Below are 12,154 nucleotides of genomic sequence, written 5' to 3' on the forward strand. Positions count from 1 at the left end.
CTTAGCAAAGCGCATCCCAGGCTGCATAGCCGCACTACCCTACCCAACCATACCACACATAAACATGACACTACCCCCGGGGTTTACACAGACGAGCCGGCGAAGCAAGAAGAGCGCCAGAAGAAAGGGCCCTAGCCGGCGGGGCCCAGCCAGGACAAAAGGAGGTCCCACAAAGCGCCTACACCGGCCGCATTTGCGGTCGGGGTAGACGACGGATGGGGCCCACCTACGAAGGCTGTCCAGGCCTACACGAGATGAGGCAGGATAAAGAGGGATAATCCCCCTTGATCCCAAATCATTGAGGCCAATTTCTAGCCATGGAATAATGGCACCTTACTTTGGGGATGGGATCCGAATTTGTACCACATATTTGTACGCGCGGCCCATAAGAATCTTTTTCTTCACTCCATTGTCATAGTCCATTAATTTGACCATGGACCGTAAGGACTAAGGAGTATGAATTTGACGGATCAAAATTTGAAGACGCTGTCAGTGTCTCTAAATTTTGCAATATTATTGAGTACTGATATTTTATAGTTTTCACTTACCAGTTAAATTTTCTTTGTAGATAAACATTATTGAAATTAGTCTTTCAATGAAAATTATATATTTCATTCTCTATACATCTGACGAACAGTAATGGAGCAACTTCCAGTGGAAATCATAGAGAAGATATTAACAAATTCAAAAATATCTATAGAAGATATAGTACACTTTTCTTTAACATGTCATCATTTTCACAATATTGTGACAAACAGCAATAAAATTTGGAGGACTAAATTATTCGAGAAGTAAGTATAAATCCAATATAAATGTAATGATGACTAATTTACTTTACATCTTTAGATGGCCCCAATTTAAAAGTGTACTGGAAAACAAGCACATTGTTTTCCAACATGAAATTCAATATATTTATGAATTAAAGAAACGAACTAGAAGTATGTTGGAAAAGATGCCACCAAAATTTTACAAGAAGTATGAGATATCAGACTCGGATCTTCATGAATGGAGTGCAATTCTCCATGAACGTGAAGAAGTGTATAATTATTTAGTTAAAGATCTTATGGATATAGTTAACATGGATGTACCTATTAAAAGTATTGAAGTCGTTCCTCTGAGGTAGGTTTTTTGAATTTATAAATTTAACTACCTATAGTCATGAATAATAATAATAATACATAAGGTTGCATGTAAAGTTGTTGAAAATAAACCTTCAAAAAATATAGTATACATCCATCTGAAATGGTACATTAAGTGCATGAAAATTATTTTATATAAATTAAACGTTGAGGACAACGCATGAGTAATTTGGTGTACAGGCTTAAATAATATTCAAGTACTGTTTGATAATATTTAAGTTGTTTAAAAATAATTATTTATGCATGTAAGTCATTTAAAGTAGGTAAACTTTGAAAAATTAATACATTTTTTAAATTACAAAAAAATACAACTATATTTGTATTAGATAAGTATGTTACCTTTAGGGATGTGAAGGAAGGTTTAACTTAGTCATATTTGCTTCTACGTTTTCATGCTATTTCAAATTTTATTCATTATTGTGCCAAATTACTAAAGGCTTCATAAAAGTGCTTTCTTAATGCATGTTGCTAAAATGCACCACTTTTGAGATAAATGATAAAATGTTAGAACATGGCTAGGTACAGACCAACACAAATAAGTTTGCGTTTTTGACTCGGGCAGAGTCTGTGCGAGATTGAGGAAGAACGCATTCAGCTGGAGGGAATAAGATTTAGGCACGGTGATTTTGGGTAGCGGCTACCCGGAGCTTTCCATTGCCATTTCCAGTGCACATTTGTGGATAGAGCTTTTTCAAACACAAACTTATTTCTCTGTCTGTTTGTACAGTTCGTTTTTTATCAAAAATTTCAAACAAATAAAATAATGAATAAATAGATACACCTTTATGTAAACAATTATATTTTAAAGGTACATAGCAATTAATATACCAAGAGTGAAATATAGTAATATTTATAGTCTTGCTCTAATCGTTTTTACAACTTAAAATAAGCCATAATTTTAAACATAGTGTCTCGAAATGTTGCGGGTATATGTTTAAGAAAATTAATTTTGTTAATTTTTGATGAAAAATATGTCATTGAGGTTTGACCAAGTAATTTAGGTATGTGCAATGCTACATTTGTAGCGTTATATTTTATGCTTCTAGTACTCCTGGAAACAAAACTTTGCAGTATTATGCCGGTAAAGTACTTAGATACATAAGGCAACTCCATTTGTCCAAAGTGTGGAAAAGCTACATATCACTACCGCAATCCAGGCAGATCTTAGAAATTGGAGCAATATTTGTAGCTCAGTGGTGCCAACCCAATGTAGAAGTAGCTTTTGAAGAGGTAACTACAAAATTGGACAAAATTGCAGAAGAGGTTAAACATGCTCTCTGTCTATCATATCCCTCTCATTCACTATTTAAGGCTTCCCAAGAAGAATTAAGTCTATGGCGTGTTGAAAACAGAACTGAAAACCAATGGAATGTTAATGAGTGCCGGCAGCTTATCTCAGTGATGAGGGAAGTTCTTTTTCAACAGATGGGTTTTAGTGGCAATAACCAAGCCTATTATATGCCACAGAATTCCTTCATTAATGAGGTTCTTGAAAAGAAACAGGGACTTCCAATAACATTAGCCATTGTTTTTGAAGGAGTAGCAAGGCGGTTAGGATTGCGTTGTGAACCAATCAGTTTCCCGGCTCACTTTTTGCTAAGGTTTTGTGAAAGTTCTGATCCTGATTCCGACTGGTACTACATTGATGTATTTAATGGTGGACAGGTAGTGAGGAAAGGGGCTTGTCCCCACAGCAGGTTTTCCGGTTCCAGAGATTTGTTCCCAGTGGCAACGGCTGTACAAGTTGTCGAACGGATGGCTAATAATCTTGAAGTTTCTGCTCGACAGCATGCGCATCCCAATGGAAGAATTACTAGGTTACGTTCTAGTTTGGAGCTCCTAAAGTTGGTGAACCCTAGAGATATATCTGCACTTGTAAGTTTAGCAAGGTTGTACATGTTGCACAATATGGATACAAAACCCTTGGAACATTTTCTTTTGTCCCAGGAATTTGAGGTTCCAGAACAAGCGCAAAGGTAAGGTAAAAATTACATTTTTTTATCATTTTTCAGTTTAATTTGTTTTACATTTACTAGGACTGTGAATTAATTTTGAGGAATTTACAATAAACGTTATAACTTATGCCTTATCACATTGGACACTTCTGTAACTATATTCATGTCAAAACTTTGTCATTAGGATTAACTTTTTATTACGTGTCATTTTGCTGAAGTGTAAACAACATATTTTTTCTCAGCTCTGAAGATTGTCGAATTACAAACCAACAAAACACCATTTGTGACAAGTTTCCTTTTTCCTGTTTAATTCAAAGAAAAGTGCTACTGAAAGTCATCAACTGCTGTTGAAACTTACTGAGCATACTCCATTGTTGAATGTTAATCGCACAATAGTTTCCAAACGTTTAATTGTACTTGGTATAATTCAAAAGCAAGGAAATAAACTGCCATACGAATTGAAACCGAGAGATGTTGAACGGCAATTTTTCACGTATGAATAATTGCTTCAACAGCAAAAAAGAAAGAATTTTTTGAATTGTATTGTCACTAGCGAAGAAAAATAGATATACTGTGGTAATCTTAAGCATAAAAAATCATGGGGTTGTGCTTGGTCATGCATTAACATTGACGGGAAGGCCGAATATTCATGGTTCGGAGCTCATGCTCTATATTTGGTGGGACCAGCTTGGTGTTGTGTACTATGAGCTGATTCAACCAAATGAAGCCATCACTGGAGAATGCTACCTAACACAATTGATGCGTTGGAGCCATGCAATTCGAGCAAAGGCACAATAAAGTAATTTTCAACATGACAACGCTCAAACACATGTTGCTCATAAGATCAAAAAAATACTTAGAAACACTGAAATGGAATGTTTTACCCCACCTGCCATATTCACCAGACATTACTCCATCTTATTACTATATGTTCTGATCCTAAAATGCGGCCTGGCTAGGCAGCGCTTCCAATCATACGAAAAATTGGATCGATTGGTGGATAGCAGCAAAAGATGAGTTGTTCGTTCCACTCACAATCCATATGCTGTCAGAAAGATGGGAAAATATAGTGGCTAGCAATGGACAAGACTGAAATATAATAATGTACACAATTTTTACAATAAAACCTTGAATTTACAAAAAATTCCCTATAAATTAATTCAGTCCTAGTGTAACATAAAAAATGAGAAAAGTTAAAAGAATTAGAATTGTCTTTAATAAATTCATGTTTCATGTCTGCCAGTTACATAGTTCTCATTTCTGATGCACAGTTGATTAATTGGACATTAAATTTTGCACTGAAATGATCATAATGATTATTCATCATCGTAAACGGATTTTTTTTACATAAAAATGGTTGCTCAAGATTAAAATCACCTGTTATGTGGAGATTCATATTTAATTCATAATTATTATAAAATAAGTTTAAAAAAATTAAGACAACATACATATTTATTTATCTGCTTTCATATGAAATGTGACAATTCTTTTTACATAATTTCCAATGTAAAAAAATTTGCTTTTATTAGAGGCTGTGCAATAAACATTTTTAATGTACGATTTCAGTTAAAAGGTCTCTCATTAAGGGGGGCGTTTTTATGGGTATTTTCAGTGAATTTATAGCAGTCTTGATGATCTTATACAAATTTTCTCCAAGATATAAGACAGTTTACAAGCTGACAATACATTCAGAATAAGGAAAAAATAATATTTTTATTTTTACTTCTTACGTTTATCATTATATTTCCTGAACTTTACATGCCTGTTAAATATACAGCAAATCGTTTGCGATACTATAAAACATAATCACACACCAAAGAATACTTTTCTGAAACTATTAACACATGAATTAATTATAATTATTAAGCATTTTTTTCAAAATGCTCGACAAAACAGTTAAGGTACATTCCAATGTTCATGTTGGCGCCCATGTTTTCCCTGATCTTTTATTGCGAAAAGTTAAAGGAGTCTTTGTATTTCAACATTTTTATTGTTTAGATAGTTTAATGGGTGGCTAGTCACTCCACAGCATTCCGGTGAATTGCCTAAAACTTCCTACACTTAAGACTACAAACTTTAAGATGACCAAAAAAAATTTTGAAAAAACCTTTTTTTCTACTCGGATATTCCCCCCTTAAGCAAAAACTCTTTGAAGTTGAGGGAATGTAGAGTATTTAATTCAGGAAAATTTTTAAAATTTGGTTTATTTGACAGTACCACAGATTTAGGCCATAATTCTAGATCTGTTGTAAACATATTTAATATTTTAGTTGACTTCCACCCATTTTCCAGAATATATGTTTCAGATCCGTACCCCCACAAATTGGCTGATAATAAGTCAGTAGGTATCACGTGGCAATAAAACTACCGCGTTTCCAACAGTCAAACACAATCACATTTGATTCGAAGCAATGAGTTTTGAACCATATGTATTATTAGGAATATAATGTCAGTGGTTAGAATTAGTTAAGGATTGAATTTGGGGAACATGATGGTCCACATACATTTTTCAAAGGCGAGATGAAGTATTTAACCACAAAATAACAATGGTTGAATCGGACGAGAGAAATATTTTGTAAAATATCAAAGCATTAACCTAGGAATAGTTACTACCTTTAGAATTACTCACGTTTTCTCGCAAATTAAATTACAGTGGCATTTATTGTCCTCTTCAAGTTATTTTAAGTAAATGCAAGTGCCATATGCATTTTAGGATGCATTAGTGAAAGCGTGTAATTCTATTAATGTATAAGAAAATACGTGTCCAAGAATATTTAATTTGTTGAGGTTACGTAAATCCTATTTAAATGAATTCTAGGTAGTGTGAATGTTTAAAGTAATAGATTCATTCCATTATATATTATAACTGCAACAATAGTTGCATAATAATTTTAACATTAATTAAAACAAATCCAAATAAACTATATTTTTGTGTTTTAGTTGTAATATCTTGTTTGGAATTCCATACGACTTAAAGTTTATTGTTAATTCATTGTTTCTTAAATTAATAAAATCTGACTCACTAATTTTGTCTGTAAATAAATCATTGCCATTGAATACCCACTTTCGTAGGTGAAAACCGTAGCAAGAAAAAATGTTCATCAATTCACATTTTATGCTCGAAATTTGTTATATTGTTGAGCCTCCCGTCTACAACATAAAAATCTTGTAAAATAACAACTACAATTAGGATTTTTATGTGAATTTTAAGAGGCATTTCTTCAACACATCTTATTGGTAAATAGGAAGTTAAAGCCGTTCCATAGTCATAGTTTAATTTATAAACCGTGGCTCCTTCTATGCTAAAACGCCATAAACGCCAGGCATTGTTAATTCTTAGTGGCTAAGACCTGCCTTACCTTTTGGCAGTGTCTGCAGATAAGACGTACTTGTGCTTCTGAAAGAATATTATAGCATATACAGCATCGGACCCGCTATCATTAATTCGTTTGAATAACCTGAATATTTGGGCGAACCATAAAAAAAATGCGGAATTTACTTGTTTAACTGTCTTGTTTTACCATAATAGCTGTGTTTAGGTTCAGCATTCTGAACTTAAAGCTATATCAATAAAAATAAATATTAAAACATAGAATTAAGTTCATAATATCCAAAAACTGTGAAAATTAATACGTCAAATGCTTAGCTTATAGTATAATTAATAGGAATCAAAATTCTTTGTTAAAAGTCTTGTTAATGTAACTTTTAGTTTTGAACCTGGTAACCAAACACAACTAATGGTGATACTAAAAGAGAATAAAATCTCGTTTTCACTGTGTGGCGGTATTATCATTAAGAGTAAGTTACACCTACACCACATTAAACCATTTGACATAATAGACAAGGCGAAACGGCGGCTTCGTATGAAAAAATTAGTGGATTCGATTTTTTTACATAATCACCTCCATGAGATGTCCCTGAATGAGGATCAAAATGATACCGGCCAGTTACCTGGTCACAATTTTTTTAAACAAATTGCAAAAATAACTTGTTTTGCTCCGGAAAAAGTTTTGTATTTTGGGGTATTCCAAACAAAATAGTTCCTATGCATTATGCTCCTAAAATCAACGGTTTCCGAGTTATAAACAATTTAAAGTACGAAAAAATTCAAAAACAGTAATTTTCAAGACTCAAAAACAATAACAAAAAATCAAGTTTTTGATGTTACTAAAATTTAAAAGTAATCTTTAAACATACCTTGACAAAATACGGAGGAGTTATTTGGTGTAATTACATTGCAATGCGTATTATTTCACCTATTAACAATATACATTTTGACTTGCGCGCGGTGCCGCTCGGCCACTCCACTGTGCGCCGATCCCGTCAGCGCCTCACTTTTTCATATATCTCGACATATATTTTAAAGTAAATAAAAAATAAAGAGTAAAATATCTTAAACTTATAAATATATTTATTTAAGTATAAAATTTTCACATTCGTCTGCATTACAACCACAAAGTAACACAAGTAACATTATTTTTTCTACGACTACATGCTTTAGTTTTACATGTTTTCAAACATTTACATCAATCGATCAGGTATTATTTAACATAAATATGGGTAATACTGCACCATTTTCATCTAGTTTGTAACCGAAATTTTCGATATTCAACGTCTGGTATTTAGAGTATATTGAATTTTTCCAAATATACGTTTGCAATTATGCTCTTAATACGTGTAGTTTAAAGACATCAGAAGTACATGGAATATTTCCTAAGTTTATACCCATTCCACACGTTCGAGAAAAAATATTTAACCTAGCGGCGGGGGAATTTCATTGCGATATTCGCAAATTCAAAATTAGATATTATTTAAGTAAAGTAGACATATTATTATTGTTATTATTATTATTATTATTACTGTTTAGAAATTTATAATATCAATAAACAAAAAATAATTTTGACAAATAAAAATTCAGCATTGCTAAAATATATCAAAAAGTGAGGTGATGAATATATACACGGGGTCGGCGTAGAGTGGAGTGCCCAAGCGGCGCGGCGCGTAAGTCAAAATGTATATTATTAATAGGTAAAATAATACGCATTGCAATGTAATTTACACCAAATAACTCCTCTGTACTTTGTCAAGGGATGTTTAAAGATTACTTTTAAACATTAGTAACATCAAAAACTTGATTTTTTTGTTATTGTTTTGAGTTTTGAAAAAGGCCGTTTTTCATTTTTTCGTACTTTAAATTGTATATAACTCAGGAACCGTTGACTATTAGGAGCATAGTGCATAGGAACTATTTTGTTTAGAATACCCCAAAATACCTAAAAAAAAACTTTTTCCGAAGCAAACCAAGTTATTTTTGCAATTTGTTTAAAGAAATTAGTTTAATAAAATTGTGATCAGGTTACCGGCCTGTAACATTTTGATCCTCATTCAGGGACATCTCACGGAGGTGATTATGTTCAATGGCTATCAGTAATTAAAGACACAGTTTTAAAACATGGTCTTGGGGCACTGCACTTACTCTACTTAAATCAAAGAGCTTCTGCAAGGTTCATGTAAGTTAAAGAAACAGTTTGGCACACCAAGGGAATACAGTCTTTTGACTTATGAAGTTTCAGAAACTATGCATTAGCATCCATGAGATTAAACATGTGCTCCGCTTATCTATATAAGTCATGTTCACTAGCAAATTCCTTAAAGTGTACACATCAGCAAATGTATCATCTACAAATTGTTTTCAATTTATTTACTTGCTGATTCAATTCCATTTACCAACAGGGTAGTCCATATGCTGAGAGACTATGAAGCGCATCATGCACGCAACGATGTGGGATTATTCGATCAAGTCGAGGCCGCACAGCGTACCTCGAACCTCCACTATGCTGTAGGAATGGTGATGGAACATCTCACGCTTAATTATAAGTGTGTCATTTATGATTGGGATCCTGTTTGTCTAGCAGCAGCTGAGTGGCAGGCCCAGAATAACGTCGACAAATTGCAACTCAAAGATGATCAACCGTTCTATAATGTTCTGGTCGAGGATGGATCTCATAGATATGTCGCACAAGGTAATAGTTTATTTACTTAAATTGTGATGTTATCTTTTTTTGAAAGATCGTTAAACTGGCAATTACAGTATAGAGAGATATGCATACATAGGGAGAAGTAGACAAGTAGAGACTAAGTGTGCCTTGACATTGTCCTTAGTCTCAATTCTGTAATGTCTTTATACAGAGTTGAGGTTCACACTAAAGGTCAGTACGTATGGCACAAAAAACAAAACAGAATTATAATTTCGTTATTCAAATAGAGAATTTTCTCATCCTGTGTGTCTGATGTAAATTACTTCAATTTCATGCCATGCAAAACCACCATAACACACGAAGGAAAAGAGTAAAATAGAAAAAGTACTCAACACAATAGTGGTTTAACAAAATTCATTCCGGTTACTCCTGATTGTCACCTCCTGTTCCTTTGTAATTTAAAAATTCATTTTTTTTTCAAATTTTTTTCAAAATAGAAAGGACATGTCAAAATACTTAAAAATTGATGACCTCGTTATTATTACGTATTTTTTTTATTGTTAAGAAAATCAAGCTGTGAAACATTCTGTACAAGATCGGCTAATTTCAACAATTTTGGTGGGTTTTTCATTAAAAAAAAAATAGTTAGGATGTCTCTTACTTGATTTTTGAGGAAAATTGGATGACAATAATTGCATCTTAACATCTTGATTTATTTAAAACACAGGATATTTTTGTTTTTGATTGTTTTTTTTTTTTTGTAATGTCAAATAACTTTTTTTTATCGTTTTGTTTTTGTAAAGATGATTCAAGTACATTTTTTTGTGTTTCTATAACTTTTGACTTTTCAGTTATAACCTAAATATGTTTTTTTAAATCCCCTAGACATTTTTCGATTTTTAAAACTGCATATAGGTTCCTTTTAATTGATTGATATTTTGACAAAAGAATTATTTATTTATTCATTATAACTTCTAAAAAAATTTTTCTCCAGACATTGAAAAAATTTAAGTAAACTGATTACATTAAATTTGGAATATGGAAATAAATTTTAATTCCCAACAATTTTTCTTAATGAATTTTTTTATTATTCTATATGAAAATGACATTTTACACACGCAGAAAATAATTTTATTTGTGTCGGGACCTACTTAATTTTTCATAAATAAAAACGTGTTACAGGTTATTTTATACCAATCAGATTTGTTCTCTGAAACGTTAAATTTCTGCTCAAAAATGATTTATTATTGACACCGATGATTAAGACGATCTTAGGACACTCTGTCGATGTCAAATGATGGAAAATATGGGGTGTTGAAAAGAATATTTTGTCTCAGTATGATTTAAATAAAATAATAGATTTTCCTGTTACATCATACATTGCATATTGAAGTTGTCATGTCTTGAAAACAAGTAAATATTGGGAAAAACTTTATACTACAAAATTTAACGATCTTTCAGATGGACCGCATTTTCACGTTTTAGGAATCAAAAAATGTATTAGTATTGCCATGCCATCTATACATAAAAATTTGAACTAACAATTCTAACTGCAATTTGAAGCTATTCGAGGGACCTAACAACCCCAGTTTCCAGAACTAAAATAAATTTCTTCATTTCGAAGATATTGGCAGCGTGAATGTTAAATGGCACACTCTGTATACTAAAAGATAAGGGACATCGTAGGGAAATTAAAAAAATATATTAATAGTTGTTGATTTAGTGAATATTCAAAAGAAAGTATTGAAAAAAGATGAAAAATTGTGTATTAAATTGTTAATAACGATGAAAATTGTTAATCAGCTGAAAAACCCCTACGATGTTCCCTGAGTTATGGTTTTTTGTGAACCTCTACAATATTCCAAGTCAATTCATTAAAAACTTTGTAAGTTATATTTCCATTCGGTGAAAAAATAGTTGTTTTTCGAAAAATGCTTTTGAAATTTTTGTTGCCATTCAATATAAGAAATTCATTATATACCTTCAATCAACGATGCCTGCATGATATAATTGGCCTTCTGTATTGATATTTTCTTCATCCTCTTCTTTTCGGTTTGATCTGAAACTCAAACTGGTCTCTATAATAGCTAATTATTGTGCGCGTTTTCACAAGTTACAATAAGCACTTCTGCAGCACGCTGCGAGTAGTTGCACTCCACCTCGAAGAAACTCGTGTTCCCAATTTTTTTCCCCACCAAAAACTCTCCCTATCCTCGTCACATAATAAAGCATTGTTTAAACCATTTATCTTTTCAAAATTCTAGAGTGGTTTTACCCCTTTAAAACAATGGGTGGTAGGCACAGGCGATGTCTTTCTGCAAAATATAATGCTTGCTGAAATAAAATCAGTATAAATGTTCCCAGATCTTTGTCTATTAGCCTAATTAGAAAGTTAAACCTGTTAGGTAAAATTGAAGTGTGAACCACAACAACATAGACCACAAGATGACAAAGCTAGTTAGCCCCCCTCGGGAACCTAGCCTAATCTAACCTACGTCATTCGAAAGACATGAATGAGATATAATAGAAATATATCGTGGACTACTTAAAACTTAATAAATGAAGATAAAAAATGTTCACAAAATACAGCCAAAGATGAAAAATGCTCTGTATCTTTTAAAGGAATCAACAAGATGCGGTTTTTGCCATCCAGTTTCTCTCAAAACCTGAGTCCTATATCAAAAAATATTTTATTCTTTTCCTACGAATATACTACTCTCCAAATGTATCGAAATTGTCCTAACCCAGCGCACACGCGCATATTTTTATTAGAAAATTTTTAGAGAATTTGAGACCTACGGCCGATACTGGTTCTATCCATTTAAATGACGACGTCGGAAGGCACTTTTCTCACTTTTTCGAAACGCACTATGTTCCGAATGCAGAAAAGGAAAAGGAATATCCTGCAGATAGGAAAATAAGGCATATGTATTATAAGAAGAGTGTACTAGAAAGCTTCAAACCAGAATGATTCCCTTATAACTTAAATGTTTTACTTTTTAAGAGCAATTTATCCTAATATATATATTATTTATTTTATTGTTAGATTGAAATGTTTTTTATTTAATAAAACAAACACAAT

At 32.5% G+C, this 12,154-nt stretch overlaps 1 protein-coding gene across 3 annotated transcripts; it reads left to right on the forward strand.

The window, feature by feature from the left end:
• Positions 1-542: 542 nt before the first annotated feature.
• On the forward strand, positions 543-12,138 carry LOC108916065 (F-box only protein 21). Of its 3 annotated transcripts, XM_018722262.2 has the most exons (6): positions 543-791; positions 847-1,119; positions 2,186-2,369; positions 2,451-3,115; positions 8,828-9,117; positions 11,856-12,138. In XM_018722262.2, the coding sequence occupies exons 1-6, from the start codon at positions 640-642 to the stop codon at positions 12,041-12,043; spliced, it is 1,752 nt and encodes a 583-aa protein (XP_018577778.1). In that variant the 5' UTR covers positions 543-639; the 3' UTR covers positions 12,044-12,138. The 3 variants fall into 3 exon arrangements, with proteins under 3 accessions (XP_018577778.1, XP_018577777.1, XP_018577779.1); XM_018722261.2 differs by having other exon boundaries at positions 2,186-3,115; XM_018722263.2 differs by having other exon boundaries at positions 2,186-3,115; positions 11,845-11,926.
• Positions 12,139-12,154: the final 16 nt, after the last annotated feature.

Source organism: Anoplophora glabripennis, unplaced genomic scaffold, assembly GCF_000390285.2.
Source record: "Anoplophora glabripennis isolate ALB-LARVAE unplaced genomic scaffold, Agla_2.0 scaffold1375, whole genome shotgun sequence".
Taxonomy (NCBI): Eukaryota; Metazoa; Arthropoda; class Insecta; order Coleoptera; family Cerambycidae; genus Anoplophora; species Anoplophora glabripennis.